Here is a 20,922-nt window from a genome sequence, read left to right as displayed (position 1 = left end):
AAGGAAAGTTTTTTTTGTTTTTTAAAGGGTATGAACTTAGTCATCTGGTTTTGACTGAGTAGTGGTTTATTAGCTGAACTTTTCTTTGGGTGAATTAACAGTTGATTGGGTTACAATGACTCTCCTCAAGGTGCGTTTTTTTGCTGTTTCACCCCAATATTGAAAATCCAAATGTAAAGACAGAGCAAAAATGTGAAAAAAACTGAAAACCTGCTGAAAGATAAACCACTTCATTGTTTTCCAAATGCAAGTACTAATTTTCACAGTGCCGTGGATGGAGTTGGAAATACCTGTTTCTCATCTTCTCAGACAGTCAAGAGGTTCCTCTCAATATGGTCCAAGGCAAACAAGTCCAAAGGGAGTCTGTAGGAAAATCCAGGGAATGCAAATGTGGAGCCAGGTGGTCCATCCATGACAGGCATGACAAAGTTAAAAGCCGGAGCGGGATCCGGCGAAGGATCGGGGGAATAAAAGGGTGTAACGGAGCCAGGCGCTCCCAGCCCGTTGTGAAGCCTACAGTATGCCTTCGAGCCTCTCCTGCTCCCCTCCCCCCCACACAAAACAAACAATCAGGCTTCAGGATAACATGATCCCAGTGCTCACCAGATAAAGGTAAACATCCATAAGGATAGAGAGAGGTTCTTAACTGGAAACACATTCCCTAAAAAACAGTATTCCCCTCTCTTAAAACTTAAAACTAATATTTACTTTTGGGGTTAAGAGCCCTGTGGTCTTTGTGATAGCCAGTATAAATTCAGTTGTCATTTCAACAGACCAGACATACAGCTCAGACCCGAAGGAATTGAAACAATGGTAAGACTCTGCTTTACATTCTTTTATTCATAAAAAATAGGTCCAAAAAATATTTTGAAGTGGAAGTTATATTAGTCTTTAAAACCAGCAGGATGCCTGTACTGTAACATTGTCTCGATGGTGTTTAATTATTGTAATTAAACATTAATTTTTAAGGTTTAAAAATTACACAGATTTTAGATTTTTAGATTCTGTAGCCTTTTTTTAACTGTGTTAAGTAAGGCCATTTGAATTTCAGTTCTGTTTTTAGGCTATGTACTGTACATGTAAAAACCTTTTCTCAGAATTTTGCTTACCAGACACAAAACTCTAGGCACTTTTCTGTTTTCCAACAATTTCACTCTGCTATTATTATGTTATTATTGCCAGGAGATGTAAACAATTTACAGAAGCTTTATAGCTCTCAGTCATACTTAATTAAAATTATCCCTTTCAGGTAGTAACCTCTGTAATTTTATGGTGAAGATTACATACTGCACATAATTTATATAAATACCTCTTTGTATATATTGATATTTAATTGTAAACAGATAAAGAAGTCAAATACTTGTTCAATACAAATTGTTGTGTTTTCAAAGCTTATTTGTGTATTTTATGTGGCTTAATAATTACAGATGCTATACAATACTTTTTCATCTTACTGAAAACTACAGGTGCTGAGAAGTGTTTTCAAATTATACACTGAGAACACATCCTGTCTTATCAATATGTTTAGAGTGAATGAAAACGTGAGCACTGGAACGACAGGACAAAGAGAGAAAGCAGAGTTTTGTACCCGCCTGCATGCCAGTACATGATGGCGCCTGTGTTTTTGTGGCGTGGGCTGTGTGTGCGCCACTGTGTTTGTTCTATTCTTCTCCCTCAATCAGGTGTGTCTTCTGGTTGCAGAAGTCCCTGATCTGATTGCTGTCTCTTTGTGCATTAGTACTTGATCTGCCTGTTCGCTGTGTTGTATTATAAACTACGCCTGGTATTTGTGCTGTGTATCTTCATGCTTTCTCTCTCTGAGTGCTGAGTGGTTCTGGAGAAGTTCCAGATATGTGCCTTCTGTATCTGATGCTGCTCCTTTCTGCAGAAGTCCTTGGCTGTTGCCCTGCTACTTTGCGCTGTGCTTCACCTCAGCCAGCCTGGCTGCTACCACAGGGAACTGACAGTGAAACCAGGTATGAGACTCCCTTCCAGCCCTAGATATTGCAGAGTATTTACCCTATACTTAAAACCTTCCAGCTGCCTATATTTTAAAAAAAAAGTTCATTTTCACTCAGTGTACTCCTAGGTTAGTATGGCCTGTTATGAATGATTTATAAATATTCTAATTGTTTTTCCAGATATCAGCTGGAACATATTGTGCCAAGCAAGCAGCATTCAGATTCATGTTATGTCAAATTTCAGCTTCAGGATATCCACTGGATTGAAGCTAGCATAAATTCAGAGGGTTGAAGTGATGTGTACACACCCAGAGACTGTGGAGAAAATCTCCTGTGTGTTCATCAATTGCATTGTGTAATGTAAGCAAAAGGCAGGTCTCTGAAACATCAGGTGGGTAGCTGCGTCAACATGCATAGGCTGCAAAGGAACAAGTAATAGGTGTATTCCATGCTGAAAAAAAGAAGAAAGAAAACACAACGTTTCGGCTGTGGAGCCTTCTTCAGGTGTGAGAAAGACAAGGCAATAAGCAAAGGTAATGTAGCGGGAGATATTACCTTTGAATCTCTGAAACATGTTCTCTGGCCAGTCTTGGGGCTCTTCATTGTACCCAGCAAATCAGAAAATAGCAAAGCCAGCTGGAGGTCAGAAACAGACTGCGAAATACCCAGTCTTACAGACACCAAGCTACACATGGTATTTTGGGGTGTGGGGGTGATGAGGTAGTGTTGAACAGCTAAGCTGTGAGTCTCCCACCCAAATCCAATAATAGTATATTAACTTTGTGCCACCCGCTCTGACTTCAGTCTGGATTCAAACCAGCAACTTCCTTGCTGTTGGAGTTTCCCTGTATTCAAGGCATTAGAGTTTAAACCAAGCATGTTTTCTTGTTTTTCCTCGTCTTGGGAGGTGAATGGAAACTTATGCAGTAAGGAATTTTCAGAGGCTGTGGGTGAAAAGACAACACAATTTGCTTAATCGATGACTTTTGGTGCAATACCGGGTTTATTTCTGGCAAAGATAAAAAACATCCTGAAAAGCATGTTGCATGTACAGTACAGGGGTTTTAAAATGAGCTTCCTTATATACAAGGTCAAGATGGAGAGACGAGGACGCTGAATAGAAGTAGGTGACCCTACTTATAGAAAGCATTCATCCCATTCCTGCTGCAGGGCAAAAGAAAGAATTAAGACAGAAAGGGCAGAAGTCAGTCATTTTGAATGGAGAGTTGGAAGGATTGGCTGGGTATATACACAAGAAGTATTACCAAGCAAATTCGAGTTAATGTATGCAAACCTAAAGTATTACATGCAAGTAGAAAAGAACATGTTTTTTTGTAGAACACAAAATAAGTGGCACTGAACTGGCAGATTTTATAAAAGCATTTAGTTGTTTTTGTGGTACTTGTCCTCCACCAAACATTTTATGAAGCTGTTAAAAGGCCAACAGAATTCTGAGATACATTGTGAAAAGTGTAGAATTCAAGTCAAGGGAAATAACGTTTACATGTACAAAGCATTAGCAAAAAATCTTTTAGACCAAGGCACAATTGTCGTGCATTTTATTCCAATGAAGGACAATGAGGTGAGTCCTGAACATAAAAGATTGCCTTACACAGATAGGTTAAAGGGGCTGAAATGCATATTCGAAAACACAAGTGGAAACGAAGGGTAAATGCATTTAAAAACAGCAGCTGGATGCACCTGTTTGAGTGTTGTGGGAGTCTGCAAAACGCCACTCAGCCACATTGTTGGAGCTAATGCACCCAGCTTTCTTCAAGAAACAGCAGGATGAGATCCTTGAATGAATTGCCTGCTAGTAACCTAATGAATATGAGAGGCTAAATGACCTGCACACCTTTTTACTATTTCTTATCTGAACAAAAAGACATTGCAGGTCTAGCAGCTCAAGGTAAACTGGGAATATTCTCAGTGAACTATGATGTAGTGAATTTGTTTTTTCTTTTCCAGTGTTTGGTATGTTTAGTTGAAGTCAGAACAAAGAAAGTTCACTGATATACAGGGGTAACAGAGAAAGACATGTGGGCTCCTCCTGTATCTCCCTAAAAGGGAACACCGCACCTTGTGTATCTGTCTAGGCATGAATCCCAAGCTGCTGACTCATTGTGAGGACCCCGTGGATAAGACTCTCCACGAGATGGGCTCAAGCTGGAGGAACTCCAAGTGCCAAGACTGCACGTGTGGCAGATGTTGTGATGCGTAAGTGCAGTAGGCATGTGCCTATCCAACAAATAACTACTTGCCTCTAGCATGCAAAATGTACGTCGTACTCTGTTCATGGTCTCAGGTTCCTCATTATCATATAACCTCACGCGATTGGTTGAAACAAAATGCACTTTGACTCCAGGCTGCCATATTGATTGCAGGTACGCCACACCGGTCAGGTTCCCTGATGACTGCATGAAGGAGTTTGACTGGGAGAACTGTGAATACAAGGTGTTTAAGAAGAACGACCACACCCAGCCTTGCCCTTTCTTCGGCGCAGTGGGGAAGTGAGGCTCCTTTGAGAATTTGGTTTAATGACTACACAACATAAACCAGGGCAATAAAAGATTACCCCAAATAAAATAGTTTTTGCTCATTTTCAACTTGAATTTTTCAGTCTTGTATGTTTTTAGTGCACATATTCTAAAATAAGATCCACATAGTTCAGGGTTCTTAAAGAGAGTGTTTTGTGAATTGAGAAACTACCACATGCTGAAATCCTTAATGTTTTTTAAAGATGCGCATTAGTTGTAACTAATTGTTGTATCCAGCATAAGTGACTACATCTAAATCTGAGATGTATACATTTACATCTACTTTTAAAACTGTGTGTCTACAAAGTATGAAGACGATGTTTACAGGTACTGGCAACTGGTTGAGTAATTTCAACTGCCACTACAAGACCATCACCACAGGGTGGCAGCATGACATTACAAACTATGCTTTTCTTTCTTTTATTATTTGCACCACAATGGCACAGTGGGTAGAGGTGTGGCTTCACAGCTCCAAGGTCCTGGGTTTGATTGTATCTCTGTGTGTATGGAATTTGCCTGCTCACCCCATATTCACCTGGCTTTTCTCCAGAAACTCCAATTTCCTCCCACGGTCCAAAGACCTGCTGTACGTGATGGCAGCTGTGTCTAAATTGTCTCTCGTGTGTGTGCTGTCATGGATTTAGCAGTTGTATGAAAGGATTCTGTGTTGGTTCAATGGCAGCCCGTCTCTCTAGTAAGTTCATTATTCAGTGAATTATTCTGATCTGTTGGAAACTATGCCTTAAGCTTTCAGACACAATGTAACTGCTCTCTATTAGCCAGATGTAAAGAGTGTGTTAGGTGTTGTGAATGCTTGCACTGTTGGTTGGCTTTGTTTATCGATCAGTTCCTGAAAACCACCACAGGTAGAGTTGCATGAGATAATTTATCCTGACAATGAAAAAGAAAAGAGATACATTTAGGGTAAAGGATGGTCTTGTTTACATCTCTCTTTAACAATGCACAAAATTGTGGTAATGCACAATTACCTCAGAAATATTTAACCTTTATACAAATAATGATATTAGACCACTACAGAGTCCAAGTGAAGAATTGCAACCATTAGTCACTGAGAAAGCTCTGGTTCTATACTACTGATTTAATTATCTATCTGATTGTTCTGATTAGAAAGGTGGATACAGACTGCCAGTCTTTCAATTACCTCACTCCAGTTTGGACTGATAACAACTAGAAAAGTCAAACCAAAACCAAAATCAAAATTTTAAAAGGTACTCTGACAGCTTTAGTTCAGCAGGCCTTGTCCATGGCAGGTGAAAGGAGGAGGAGACCGTTTGCAGGAAACTGATTTGCCATGCTGGAAGGTGAAAACTCGCCCGTCTACTCTGTCTCTCAGGGGTCAACAGCCTTAGGGTCTCACTGATAATGAAGAAAGCATTATTCAATATCCGAGTCCCAGCAGTCCAGACAAACAGGCAGACATGAAGGAACTGAAAGGATTGCAATGAACTGTTTGAATTTTCATTTAGAGTTCAACCTCAAGATACTCAGTTTAATTACTCTATACAGTATATTTTACACCTTTTTATTTTACAGTATACATTTACAGTATACTTTTACATTTTACAGTATGTTTCATACCTGAAGAAGGCTCCATGGCTGAAACATTGTGTTTAATTTCTTCTTTTTTTCAGCATGGAATAAACATATTACTTGTTCCTTTGCAGCCTACGCATGCTGACGTAGCTACCCACCTGAACTACTGCAGTCTATTTTAGTCTACTGTAAAATACCTACACAGGGCACAAGTGGAAGCTATACTTTTGAGATTTGACTGGATTTTTAGCCCTGCAGAGATTTATCACCACAAGGTGGCGGTGCAGTGACACAAAAAAACACAGCTTGTCAGCTTTTTATTATCGAGGGGGCACTCTGCCTTTCCTCAGATCTCTTCTTGAAAGAGAGCGAAAAAGTTCAGGAATCTGTTTCAAGCTCGTAGACACAATGACATCGCTCGCCGTGGCGTCGACTGGGTGAAAGCTAGCCCTGCCGTCTCACCGCATTGCAATCTCTCCCCAAAAAGAGAAAGCAAGCGTGTCTGTTCCTTTGTGTGAGCCTGTGAGCGATGGTACTTTGATCTGGGGGTTCCTAGCTATTCCAGACAGCCTGCGCACACAGCATCTCTGCTGTTCCCTTTGGACCACTGCTGAAAATCCCAGGACGTCTAAGGATAGCATTTCTTTTGTGACTCTGGATGGCCCGGACTGGGGGCTGAGAAGACAGTGAAGCAAGGAGAAGAGCATTTACAAAGAAGAAGAGGAGGAGAAGAAGTCTTGAAGTCTTGTCATTTACTGGAGATTCTGCTTTTTCTACTGTTTTTTTTTGTGTGCCTCAATTGGAATAATGTCTATTTGGAGAAGAAAGGAGTTTCCCTTTGTTGTGAAGAGCCTTGTGCTGATGGTCTGTGCTCTGGGCTACGCAGGGCAGAGCGAGAATGGGGAGGCTGGACAATCCTGTTATGGGGGCTTCGATCTTTACTTCGTCCTGGACAAGTGAGTGTCCCCCCTCACCTCCACTCCACTGTTCCAATTCCACATCCACACTAGCTGTGAACAGGCTGTAGGTGCATTTTCAGAGTAGATCACTACACCACTGGCACAAGTCAATTAAAGAGTGAGATGGTTGGCTTTATTAATTTTCAGAGCCACTCTCAACATATATTCAAGAGATGAACGTGTTCTGAAACCCACACGACAACATCTGTCTTCATCAATGCTAATAAATTGAAAGCCATTATGGCCATTGTTTATTGGTTAATTGCTTTACGTATGAGGTCACTGCATGCATAACTCATAATACACCAATAATACAGCTTGGTATGTTTTTCTGTAGTAACTTGAGTGCTATTTTGACATCCTAAAAGATGGGCTGGATTATTATTAATTAGGCTGTTGGTGAAATATTGAACTCACAGTTGCTAGGGGATTTTTGTTTCACAGGAGGTTTGAATGAGTTTAGTTCTTTCTGTGCACAGAATATTAGTTATCTTTTACCCTGAAGATTTCAGACTTGAGTTTGCTCATCAGCAGATGATTGAGATGAAGTGTCATCTCTGGCTATTTTCTGCACTCTGCATTGCACTGAGTTATCTAAGACTAGCAGGGGATGTGTGCTGCAATCTGGAGTGGCTTATTGAAAAATGTTTGGTGCAGGTTGGAGAGTTGTCTATTCTGAAAGGGGGATAGGCTTGTTGACTGTGTCTAATGTTCTTTATTTGTTTTGTGATCTGAAGCAGAGATCACCTGGGATGACCTCTGTCAAGCGGCACTTAACTGCTCAGCAATCGATTCGATCCTTCAGATGAAGAAGGAGATTTGGCTGGGCAGAGAAATCATCCACTTTGCCTTCAGTCGTACTCACTGTGGGTCCCACGAGTAAGGGGAAACTAGTCTTAGAAATGGGAACTGGAGGGATGCAAAGGAAGAGAAATGAAATCTGATCTTATTGAAAAGAAAAGCTACAGGGGAATCAAGTTAATTTAGTGAATAAAAGATTGCAGTTTGTATTAGAAACTCTTTTTAATCACCAAGACAGTAGATTGCTTCTGGGCATTCTCTAAAGACAGAAGACATGGAGCTACTGTGTTGCAATGACTATTTACTGGGCTGATGTATTTATGCAAAGCAACTTACATGAGCACTCATTGATATAGCTGGGTATTTTACTGGAGCAATTCAGGAGAAGTACTGTACCTTGCTCAGGGGTTAAGCAGCAGTTTTACAGATGGGATTCCAACCCAGAACCTTCTAGTTGCAAGTCCAGAGCCCTAACAGCTGTTTCACAATGCTGCCTTTGTTGTATTTTGAACAACATAGAAAAACTAACAGAAAATCTAACATTAAATGCACTGTTATTTATGCGGTGAACACGAAGCATTTACAGAGCCAGGCAACCCACCACCAGGGACATGATGTTGTTTATTTTCAATTGCTTTAAAAGGCTAAATCAAGAAGCAGAACTGAGCGAACAGACACAATGGCTCCAACAGCTACTTGTACACCAGATGTGCAATTGCTTATCTGATATCTGTACACTGTACTTCCCTTTTCAGAAGTTATAAAATGGTGCAAAAAATCTACATTTTTCAGCAGTTTGTTTTTTTAAAATAATGTCATTTACAGTTTGGACCAACTCCCAGAGACTTGCAAACTTTTGTTAAGACATCAAATTCACTGTTTATGCATTAGAGAACGGAGCTCCGAGCATGTGTTGGTGTTGAAGGGAGACAAAGGACCTGTATGAAAGTTGCGTGATAAGTGAAGCTCAACCAGTTCAGGCAAATCACAAGGTGCACTGATGAATTGTTCTGCAACACCAGATGGAATCTTCTGCATGGAGTGCGTGGCTGGAAGTTGCTAAACAGTGCACTCTTGCTGAAGTATGATTTGGCTTAGGTACAGGAATGTGATGCAATTGAAAAATAACACCAAAAATACTATCAACAACTGAATTAATTTTCTGGGAATGTGCAGTGTTGAATTTCGGCTTGATATTGTGGCAGCTTAACGAACGCAAGCTCATACCCACACCCCCCCCCCCCTCTGTTTTTGAAGTATGTTATGCAGAGATTGAAATGGTTTTTCCAGTCACCGAGCCTCTTCGCGAGCGTTCCAAACAGACATTTCTGCGGCAGCTCATCATGCAACAAAGTGGAAATTAAACCAGAGATTCGAGATCCAGATGCAAAGGATGAGAAAAAAAAATACCCTTCGAACTGGCAGATAAAAAAAACACAGCTTTTGTTATGTCAGTGGTCATTCCTTGCTTAACCCCTGAAAGGAAAGGATTCCTGTGTTCCACCTGGTTCTCTCCTCCTTTGGTTTCGTGCCGGATCTCATACTTGCGTGTGCTCTTTGTGCTTGGATTGTGCTGCCGCTGTTCTTAAAAACCACAACTGTGGCTCCAGTTTTGCAGGAGGCTTTTCAAAGGTGAAGCAAGGGAGGCGCTCTTGTGCAACATGGGTTTCAATGAGCAGTGGTGCTGGATCAGGGAAGGATGACTCTTGATTAGTGCCCTGCTCTGGCTGTGTGTCACTATGCAGGAGCATGTCATAGTGACACACAGCCAGAGCAGGTCTTTTTCTTGCAGTTGCTCCCTGAGACTGCTCCATGGAGAAGGCACAGTGCAGGCATGTGCAGCTTTGTCATGATCGGTGCCTGTCAGCGCTGATGTGCCTCTCTTAAAAGGAGATAAAGTGTGGGAGGCTGGAGGTGATTCTTCACTGGTTCTTTATGAGCACTTGGTCGAGCCAATTGCTTTCCACACTGTGTGTCTTTTACTTTAATTACAGAAAAAAATTGTTTTTGGTGGAATAGTAAGTGAGTAGTGCAGCTTGTTCTGGCAAAAAAGCAGGGAATTGTCACTTGGAGCGGCGGTTTTTATATTTTTTGGCTGGAGGTGTCCCTTTTCAAAACATGACTCGCATTAGGGGCCCCTAATTTAAACAGAAGACAATTTTTTTATTATGAATGCACATAATGCTACTATTAATTGTAAAATATTAAAAGCAGGACACAGTTCAGCAAGGTGTGAAACCGAAGATTTTACACACTGCTGGACTGTGTTTTCCTTTGTTTTGGGGTACCCCTGGATACTTTGAAGACTCCCAGTAGACCTCAGTCTCTTCATTGAAAACCACTGATCTCAAGCACAGGAGTATGTGCAAGGCATTAAAAAAGAGGACTTCATTTAAAGCCTTATTTATTTTCACAATTAAAAAAAACAAAGAGTAATGATCTTGTCCCTCTTGAGTTGTCTCAGTTACAGCAACATTCCTAAAAATGGGATGTCCCTTCTTTTTAAACACTAAATCAAAGATAAAATAGCAGAACTTAGCATGCATTCTTCAGGGCAAACATTTAACCAGGAACCCAAATCAATCACAGAGAAACCCACTCCCTGTTTCTATGCAGAAATCCCATCAGACTGTTAACATCTTATGTGACACTTCTCCTTCGCCAATCACGTAGCATTAAAAGCTTTTACCAAAAGAAGAAAAAACCTGTCAAAGAAAGGAAGATAGCTGAAGACCATCATCATGACAGTATTCTAAACAATGTAATGCTGATTAGCAACTGAGCTGTGTTTTTACAAAATATCGCACACAAAAACCACAGCACAGTCACTGGAAGATAACAATTTGGGCCCACTGCAGTGAAACAGTTATCACATGTGAGGACAAAATACAAACCTCCAGTACAGACCAAGAGAAGAAAGGGAAATAAATCGCAAGCGTTCATTGTCATTTCCGGTGTTTTGTTTCTGTTGTTTCTCTTTTTTCCAATGTGAAACTCCATTTCTCTTTCCCCCCACACATTGTCTCTTAGATCTGTTTCCTTAAGCTTTTAAAAAGGGCTGAGAACTTTTTGCTCACAGATTCAACTGCAAACATCAAAACTGTTGTCAAGACTGCCATCTGAAGAAAAGCAAACTTTGAGCAAGCCTACAGATGTGTCCTACACCTATAATTTGGAAGGTCATAAGAAAAGTTACAAGCTAGTGGAGGTCATTTGGCCCATCTAGCCTTTGTGTTAGTTAGTAATTAATTGATCCAAGGATTTGATCTAGCTAATGCTTGAAAGAAGGTATTGGCTTTAACAACAAGGCTGGTAGCTTGCTCCATACTCCTACAACACTTTGAGTAAAGAAGTATCTCCTGTTCTTGGTTTTAAATGCACTTCCATGAAGCTTTTGAGCTATTATGTAAAACAGTAGTTTTAAATGGTATCCTGTTGTAGTTATTATATTTTCTCTCCTGCATGGAGGGGAGGCACGTAGTTGCCCTACCTGACTGCTGCAGTATTTCAGTGCACTGGTTGTTGTCTAAATAGTAGCTCAATGTATCTGCAAGGCATTTTCAAATATGGGGTGATAGTGAAGTTAGAAGGTCTAACTATATTATGAAGGCTGTGCACTATGAAGAAATCATTTGCAGTGTTATTAACAGTATGCACCAGAGGGCAGTACCACTGTCCAGCACAGGCTGCATGTGACATGGACACAAATTGTAGTCACACTGAGTCACTATAGCGCCCTCTGGTGTCCACCACCTGGTGATCCCATTTGTATGTGTACTGTACCACATGAATGTTGTGAATGCGAATGTTACACAGCACCTTTCCGTGGCACAAGTGCTTGTACTGTAACCCAACCAACTTTAATGCGCTCCCTGTATATTGCATGGCCAGACTGGTAAAGGATTTTTTTTTCTCAAGCTCATCTCTTTGGTTCTGGCACATGTGTTTTTGGAAATATCTAGATTTAATAATACCATACCTGCAAAAGCAATTACCATTAAAATGTTGGCTAGGGGTCTCTCCTAAAGCCTGTTGGTAAGATTAGTGAGGTAGCAAGGAGAATGAGCCTCACAGAGCAGTGTAGGATGTATATGAAGCACTGTATTCGGCTGCAGCTTTCCAGGGATGATGTGAAAGAATATGTAACACCATAAAAGTGAAGCAATGATTTATTTTGGAAAGGGGTCCTTCCTGAATTAGATGCATAGTAATATAGATATATAAGGAGCCTTTTGGGGCACACATGACAGTTGTTTGGGAGCTGTTCTGTGTCAGTACTTGTACCTAATATAAACTAACAGTCAACTGAAACACAGGAGCAATTTACTCCCTTTATTGTCCCACTGCAGGTAAAAGACATAATACAATACACTACATTTAACACAACATGAACCCATTAACAAATAAGAAACATACATGCATAAGATGAGAGCACGTTAGAGGTCATTTCACAATTTAGAAAGACGAAGAAGTTGGGTCATCAATGTGTGAGAGTTATAAAATATGTGCATGATGAGAAAATATAGCACTCAGTTGTCCTGATTAAGCAGGTTAATCACTGCGGGAATAAAAGAAAACTTAGTTCTGTTGCTTTTGAATATAGGTGGTCTAAATCAAGTGCAATGGGGTGGTCATGGCTGTCATGGCTATATTGACCTTGAGCACTACTTGTTTGGTATAGATGTCTGCCAGCTGTAGCTGTTGTGCACCCATGACATTGCTGGTTTTATCGCATGGAGTCAGGTTGCCAAACCAGGCTACTACAGTAAACAGGAGCCTGCAGAAGTCACAGCTCCCTCGTTCTTCTCCTCATCCAGCACAAGCAGTATGCTGCCTTGTCCTCCTCTCTCTCTTGCCCCTCGGTCATTTGTCCACTCTTTAATTTCCCCTCTCTTTCCTGGGTTCCTTGTTTGATTCTCCTTCCTCTCCTACTCATCCCGGATTTCTTTTCCCTGCAACTGTTTTTCTTTGCCTCTCTGCTCCTCTCTCTCCCCTTCTTCGTCCAGCCTTTTTCCCCATGAGGGCCCTGAGCTGCTGGATTTGTTAACACAATGCGTGTTAACAATTAGGATTGTTTTGTGAAGTCACATCAAATTCCAAACATCTCTGCTAAGTATGTGAAAACAAAATTGAAACAGAGGAGCAAAAATTTTAAAAAAACATATCCTTAGCCAAAAAATCATCTCTCTCCTTGCCAATCCACATCCATCTGTACACTGTGAATGAACTACAGATAGAGAGTAGTATAAAGAGAGTGGTAATGTCATCCCTTTTGTGAAGTGACTCATTTAAGATGGTTGACTGATGCTGTAGAGTAAAAGTTTTCTTTCTAATAAATTTGTATCCATTACATGCAAACTATTTTACAAATCTTGTGAATGTATCAGAGTTAGGTTCCTGTCAAATGCTGGCTGTACATATAGAAGCAGCTGTTGCTACACACTGCCTGTTGTAGCTTAGCACTTTGTACTGGGATTTTGTACTGGGATCTAAGCAGCTCAAGGAAAGAAAAGCAAGAAAAATCATTTCAGTTTGATGCAATATAGCCATCCCTAACAATAAAAGTTCTCCGGGGCTCAACAGCTGGGGGAAAAGGTTCTCTCTAGAACACCCATCACCCTTTAGTCCTGATCTCTCACGTACAGTAGGGTGTGCTCAGGTGAGCTGGACCTGGTGAGTTATGACGAAGACCCAGAGGCAATTTGGTTGTCAATACAATCACAAGTATAGACTGATTCTATTCTTTAATTCACAGTGATAGTGAATAGTAAGTTAGGGCATAATAACACACACGTACTAAAGATATTTTCTATTAACTCATATTGAAAACTAAAGGGAAGTCTGTAAATAGTAACATACTGTAAAGTCACAAGGAAAAGAAAAAAAACATTCTGCTCTGCACACACAGAAAAGACCAATACTACTATACTGTACAATAACAACAGAAAACAACATCCTGTCAACTAGGATTGTGGACCAATGATTATATTCCACTTGGACAGCATATTATAAAAACATGTGTATAAACAGCACATTCACGGAGGCACGTCAATATTATTAGTCACACAGAAGATCACGGAAGGCAAACAACAAAACAGAGTAAAGAAATGATTAGCAATAAGGATTATTAAATCAGTGTTGCAAGGTCAGGCTGCACAGGCTGCGAAGGATTAAGTTTTGTCTGCGTGTTGCATTTTCAGCGAACGTCCTTGCTTTAAATGTTCTTTCCTTGTCAGCGGAAATCTCCCTGCATCGTAGACCTCCAGCTGAGAATCTCTGAGATTCCTCTCCACCACAGAGAAACAGCAGAGTAGATTTATCACAATGTTTAACGTCACTCTCTGGGGTTTACTGATGATTTAGCTGGCCTTTATTCTATTTTACTGTGCTTTTACTGCAATATAACACAGTATGCCTTTAGACTTGTAGAGCCAGTAGCTTTACTGTATGAAATCCCTATGGGCAGTTAAAGGTGTCTGAGAGATCTGCTGTTCACTCACTGGGATTCGATCACTGGTGATGGTGGACTCTGTCTGGGTCAGACTGGGTCAGAGGTCCACGGTGTCTAGGTTTTAAGGAGATGATGTAATTTCTGCAACTTGTTCAATGAGCTGATCCCTGTTACACATCCAGTATGTCAGAATTTCACTCTTTGACTTCTTGTGGACAGCAAAACCACAGATCGGAGTTTGTTAAACTTTGGATAGTTGGCAGCAAGCTGCTGTTCCAGTCTTTATTCGTTGGGATTTTTTAAAAGATATTGTTCTGTTAAAGACCCTTGAGATCACAGTGACAAAAGTACTCATGATTTGTTATTTAAGAGATGGCTAGGGTTAAACTACAGCAGCAAGAACTGTTCAATGAACAGATTCATTTCCATCAGCCCTTCGGTTTTACACAGACAAATCTTCAGCTATGTGTTTTAAAATAAACGTGCAAGTAAAATTATATTTTCCCACAGAAGAAAAGCATGCCTGGTGAAATAGGAATAAAAACAAAAAAAAACATTCCTGACAGATCGTAGAGGGAGCTGTGGAAATTGACACTTTCAGTGAAATTCTAATACAAAATCCATTGAGACAGCTGAGTCTTTGCAGCCCCACACAGCTCCACATGCGATAAGTCTTGTAAAAAAAAACAAATTCACTGCACGAGAAACCATACGGAGGGAGGTAATTTCTGCAGTGCCCTGACAGAAATGTTCTGACTGTTTCTTCGGAAGAACAGATCAGAAACCCTTATTGTGATCCACGTCTGTGCAGATTGTTCCAGACGTCTGCAAATGCAGTTTTATGAATTCAAGAAGTCACAGCTCAGTACAGTGTAGATTTGAAATAGGTTTATTAGGAGAGGTCTTCCAGAGAGCTGAGCAGAGAGACCCTATGGCTCTCTCATTCCTCAGCTCTAAAGCCCAGGTATGTCTAGGTGCTTTTTATACCCCAGAGACCATCACAAACAGCCTCTTATGTTACCATAAGTGTTGTGTTAGGAAACAATCGGTATGAAAATATATTGAAACACTAACAAGAATGTGAAAGGACATACTTGATATGAACATATGCATACATTTTAACGGAAGGGAAATTCTGACATCCAGCAGCTCAGAAATGTCACTCTACAGGGGCCTAGTCAGTGAAATTAAGATCCAATGTTGCAGCAGCTGGTTTGTCTTTTAAACTTGAAGGAAGTCTGACAAAATTTCACACTGTTCAATTTCAAAGTGACTCAAAACATATAAGATCAGAAATAGCTTCACATGCTGCTGACACTGATTTTTCAGACATGACTCATACCCGTTTAGCTCAGCTAGAGGAGCCTGGTTTTAGCTCTGGGGTTGAGCCAAAAAAACCGGAACAAAACATACTGTGGGAAACAAAGAAATGACACTGGAAATGTAAAAAGTCATAGGAGACAAAGGCATTCCTACATTTCATTAATATCCATCTGACTGAGGAGAAACTCGCTCCAGTTATTTCTACAGCTACAGAGGTCTGGAATGACTCCAGGCAGATCTCCCTAAATGTTTATCTTTTTCAATTAAATATGAAACTGAAAGCATGCTGAAAAATGGGTAATATAAATGTTTGCTATAAAAGCCCTGCATGATTCTTACATTCGTCGGTGGTGCTGATAAAACCTAATCTAAAACGGTTTCCAAAATACTTCAATACTGTACCTCAATGTGCTTCAGATTTCCTGACATGTGCTTGTCTGTGCTTTGCAAGGCCTCCATCTGGCCACTCTTAACTCACACAGACACACACTCAAAAAGCACAAAGGAAGGCTGAAATCGCCAAGCTGCTTTTAATTAGTTCTTTTACAGTATATGAGGAGGAGTCCACCGAGGCACACAGATTTCAGACCACATTGAAATCTATCCATTGTGATGTTCCCAGGTGAATCAGACATGAAGTCTGCATCACAGTCTAAGGCTGCCAAAATGTCTTTTGACTATGTTCGGTTTGACCCTCTAGTTCTTAACCCTCACAGTACAGTAACGATGTTACCTAACGATGAAAATAGGTAGGTTCCCTATTCAAACCACAGCAGCCCATCAGTCCAGAGTTTAACCTGGTTTACATGGAAAACGTGAAAGCTCCTCTTTTGGGTGCTAAAGGGGACTGATAAACCGAACTAGGCTAACATGACGTTACTTTAGGAACTGCTCTGCAGTTATCACTTTACAAACTGCTCCAAGTGAAGGACAGTGCAAATAAAAAGATCATACTGACTAACAGCACCAAACAAGCTCTCTGTAAACTCAAGGTCTGTGTTATTTAAAAGTCTAGCTGTGCATTGGCCGCCAATGTCGGAGAGAAGGCTGGTTGTAGGGTCTAGCCTGGAAAGACAGTCATTAAATAATTAGTGTGCACTCTAAGGGTGACTTCTCTTGTGATGCCCTAGAGCTCTGGAATTGTATTCCCCAATTCCAGGATAGCAGAGAGTCACAGTCCTTGAGCGCTTTCAAATCCAGACTCAAAACATTCTTCTTCAGAAGGGCTTTCACTTGATTGGCTCTCTATCTGCGCCTCGCATCTTCTTCTGTGTTCTAAACCCTTGTTTTTTAATCATGCTAATTCTGTTACCCCTTCTCCTTGTTAAGTTTTTTTCTGTTTCTGTAAAATGCTTTGAGAAGTTACTTTAAAAGGCAATATATAAAATAAAGCTTTTGCCATAGTAAGAGCACTGTGCAATATGAATTTACTTCTTTTGAAAAGCAGCTTTAGTTTTCTTCTTTTGGGAGGGTCTAAAGACCCTCAGCTTCTCCAGCAGATCTTCACCTCTTTTTTATGTCTACCACCTCTCTACGTCCTCTAAAATTAAGTCTCTGACTGTACAAATTGTCTTTTCAGATCTGGAAGTGTGCAGCACCACTGGAACGAAATCTATTTCTTTGTCGAACATCTGGCTCACAAATTTATAAGGTAAATCCTGCCACTGCCAAACTCTGACATGAAAATGACGCAAGATAAGACAGGAGCATTTTCTGTTGTTTTGTTACTTTTGTCTTTTTTTAATTCCAAGCATGTGTTATACTATACTGAACACTTTCTCCACCCTAAATTAGAAACTGTAAAGTGCAGAGCTCTAATCCTAGAACACAATCCTAGAACAATTTGCCAGTGGGCTTTGGGATATAAAAATTGCCAACCCCCATCCCAGTCTCTTCCACTCCTACTTCTTTTGGCCAACATCTACTTGCAATCAAAGTTGACTGCATATTGTGCCATTTTCATAATGGACATAGTGGAGAGGCATGTACAGAGCACTGCAGATTGAAGGTGCATTTAAGTTGTAACGTATAACAAAAAAAAACATCGCCCTTATCCAAAAGAGCAGAAAAAGTGAGCCACAGTTCGCTGTTGTTTTTAATTTAGGAATATTTAAGTTCTCATCTATGGATGTTAAATTAACCTTTTTGTGCTACATTTTTCTCGCTTAGGAGCACATCCAATCATGTGGTCAGTTAAATGCAGTTTGTTTGTACTCTTCAACAATTACCTCTTGATTAGTGAAGTACGTGTGTCCCCCTGGCAATCTGTCATCTCAGACTCTGGTGCCAGCCAGTCTCCTGTGGTTCACACATTCTGACAGATGTTGAGAAGCAGGGTACAAGTGTTTTGTGTAGTTTCTACTGCAGCAGGCTTGCTGTGAGCAGGTCGCACTGATCCGAAACTGACCTGAAGATCCGATCTTCTCTCTCAGTCCCCAGCTGCGGATGTCTTTCATCGTGTTCTCCACTGAAGGCCGGATCCTGATGCGGCTGACTGAAGACAGGTGAGCGACTTCTTCATCAGCAGGCTAATCTTCAATCCAGACGTCACAGCTTGCTGCATTTGCTGTAGTGAAAAATGGGGAAAACCCACAGGATGAAGATCTTAGATGCATCCAGAGTGAGCAATTTTGTCAGGGTTTTTAACAGACAGGATGGCAGGACCTGACTCTCCATCCATTCCACTTCAGGTAATCAACAAATTGTAACTCAACACCCAGGGTACATTTAGGAAAGAGAACCAGACCCACAAACAACCGACATTTCAGACATATTGGCCCACATGCCCTGTTTATGCCTAATTTATGACAAGTCGGAGTTAGTCCTAGAAATGTAGTTATGACCAGCACTTATACATAGATGAGTTCTCCTCACTCATTGTACAGTTCATTTCCCTATTTTTGCTTAGCATGTATCATCCAAAGTGCTGAAATACTAAAACTCACATACAGTATATACTGGAAGTGTCCAGTTCTTCCTAATGCTCCTTTGTATAAAAATAATAATTAAAATTAGTAATAATAAGCTTTAGATAGCACCCCTCATACATGAATACTGAAAGTTAAGAACATTAACAAATTAAACAGACTTTAGTTTGGTTTGTAGAGCCATCATTGAAAGAATGGAAGACTGTGAAATATTTGCCGTCAAATGAGTATTCCAAGGAGATGCCATGTCTCACTTTATTTTTTTACTTATCAATAATATCAATCACCATGCTAAACATACCATTTATTTATCATTAATACTACCAACATGCTAAACAAGCTAAAGTCAAGATAGTCTTTGCAAAAGATAAAGATTACTACATCAGCCATTTTCTTTGGCTGATCTCAAGTTTTTCTGACAAAACTGGCTCACAGATTGTCTACATCAGGCTCTGAATACAGTATGTTAGAACACTGAAGACGTCAAAATGGACTTTGGACTTCATACAGTAAGTACACTATCATTTCATTTAGAGCTAAAAACGCCAGTTGAGAGTTTGTAAAATGTCAAAATATCCAGCTGGATGATAAAACAAGATGAGATATACAGGTATTTTGGCATTGATGAAAGCAATGGTAATCAACTTTCTAGCATGAAAGACATTATCAAACGGTAGAATCACCACGTCAACCACGTACTTGCTGAAACAAAGATCAAGATAGCATCTATTCTAGTCTCTATGTGCAGCTTTGGAATAATAATAATAATAAATCACAAACTTATTTGTCTGAAACATGAATTCTCCACTATATCTGATGCAGTGTTATTGCTAAGAGATTTTATTGTACTAATTAAAATCTGGGGCACTACCATTCCTTTGAATATGTGCATGACGCATCTGGCATCATCAAGTATTGGGTGTGAAAACAGAACATTCAGTCCTTTGGAACATCTTCTGTTATTATTTTTATAATTTTTTATAATTCCTCATCTAAAGCTACAGATAATCCTTTACAACAGTGTAAAAAGTGTAGCACTCTTTAAAAAACCTTATTCCCCTTCTCAAAACTCCTCTTGTTTCAAATTGTGATAAAAGAGAAAGGCATTTTCCATCTAAACAAGTCTACCTCAAGCCATTCGACGCAGTTGGGCCACAACATCTAAACAAGTTCACCACAACCCTGGGCTGTCAGAGGTATAGCTCAGGCCCAGCTGAGTCACAGTGGAAATGGCCTCCAGCTATACATGGCCCATAACATCAGTTATTTCTGGGAAAAGAGAATGCAAATAAGACATCTCTCCCTGTCTCTGTCTATCCAGGGATCAGATCCGGGAGGGGCTGGAGGAGCTGCAGAAAGTGCTCCCAGGAGGAGACACATACATGCATGAGGGCTTTCAAAGGGTGAGTGAGTGAGTGAGCTTCAGGTGAGGGGTATCAAACTCAGGAGTCGACAGGGTCATTCTATGATATTGTTTGGTAGAGTTGGACTGAGAGTCCCACGTTGATATAACAGAACTCTATAGATACTGTATATAAACATGTGGCAGGCAACCTTCTATAAGAACTTCAATCTAAACAGTTGTTTATTCTCTGAATTATGAGACAAGTGCTTTTATGAGGAATAACGACATCCAAGAATCAGATATTTTGTGGATGTTGGAGCATACAAATAGGATCAATTTTGACCTAAACTGCTTGGTTAAGAGTTAGACCCCCTTTTCAGAGAGAGGAGTTAACCAAGGGGTAGCTGCAAAGTGGAGAAAGTGTGCAGGTGTGATGAATGCAAATAAATGCAAGACGAGATGCAGGCAAGAGTTATATGTGTAACGAAGTTGGCAATTATTGAGATATAAAAGACCCGGATGAGACTGGCTTGTCTGTCATTATCCCTTTTGAACTTAAGGACTTTTATTTACTGACCATGGTGCTTGAATTTTACCCAATAATTCCAAATTAGCTGGATCACCAGAGTTGATTAGCTTTAACACAGTCTTACTTTGTTTGACTTCCTGGTTGAAATTCCCTGTTGTCCCTTAAACCTCTTTCTTCTCCTGCAGGCCAGTGAGCAGATCTACTATGGGAATACAGAAGGTAAGTTGATGGTAGAGAAATATCACTGCGGTTTCTCTGGCTGTTTCTGTTTTCTTTATATGTTTTTCACACCGTTTATAGAGGTTTTTGTAGGATTCGCTGGTGGTTTTGTTAAAAAATGTGCCCTGGCAAGAAAGGCCTCCACATGAAAATATTTCAAGCAGGTAGCTGTATCAGCATGCGTAGGCAGCAAAGGAACAAGTAGAGGTTCATTCCATGCTGGAAAGAGAAGAAAGGAAACACAACGTTTCAGCTGTGGGGCCTTCTTCAGGTGACACACTCGCAGAAGGCTCCACAGCCGAAACGTTGTGTTTCC

At 40.4% G+C, this 20,922-nt stretch overlaps 2 protein-coding genes across 2 annotated transcripts in view; both read left to right on the top strand.

The window, feature by feature from the left end:
* The first annotated feature begins 624 nt into the window (after positions 1-624).
* On the top strand, positions 625-4,567 carry LOC148839065 (beta-microseminoprotein-like). The gene is made up of 4 exons (XM_088908810.1): positions 625-813; positions 1,889-1,976; positions 4,058-4,178; positions 4,346-4,567. Exons 1-4 carry the CDS (start codon positions 811-813, stop codon positions 4,473-4,475), a joined length of 342 nt encoding a protein of 113 aa, XP_088764936.1. The 5' UTR covers positions 625-810; the 3' UTR covers positions 4,476-4,567.
* Positions 4,568-6,517: 1,950 nt separating this feature from the next.
* The window catches only part of antxr1a (ANTXR cell adhesion molecule 1a), a 58,914-nt gene continuing 44,509 nt past the window's right edge, over positions 6,518-20,922 (top strand). Inside the window, exons 1-5 of the mRNA XM_088909311.1 lie at positions 6,518-7,008; positions 17,166-17,237; positions 18,019-18,090; positions 19,835-19,916; positions 20,573-20,606. Of these exons, the coding sequence (XP_088765437.1) occupies positions 6,860-7,008; positions 17,166-17,237; positions 18,019-18,090; positions 19,835-19,916; positions 20,573-20,606 (409 nt within the window). The 5' untranslated portion in view covers positions 6,518-6,859. The remainder of the gene's footprint in view (positions 7,009-17,165; positions 17,238-18,018; positions 18,091-19,834; positions 19,917-20,572; positions 20,607-20,922) is intronic.

The sequence above is a fragment of the Atractosteus spatula genome, chromosome 2, assembly GCF_055471065.1.
Source record: "Atractosteus spatula isolate fAtrSpa1 chromosome 2, fAtrSpa1.hap1, whole genome shotgun sequence".
Lineage (NCBI taxonomy): Eukaryota > Metazoa > Chordata > Actinopteri > Semionotiformes > Lepisosteidae > Atractosteus > Atractosteus spatula.
Note: the sequence above shows the minus strand (reverse complement) of the source record. Positions and strands in the feature narration are given on the sequence as shown.

What these genes read in the sequence shown, in the direction of transcription:
- LOC148839065 (XM_088908810.1), top strand. An exon ending in GGAACTGACAGTGAAACCAG is followed by an intron (nt 1,977 to 4,057) that starts GTATGAGACTCC and finishes GTATCTGTCTAG; the next exon opens with GCATGAATCCCAAGCTGCTG. An exon ending in TGTGGCAGATGTTGTGATGC is followed by an intron (nt 4,179 to 4,345) that starts GTAAGTGCAGTA and finishes TATTGATTGCAG; the next exon opens with GTACGCCACACCGGTCAGGT.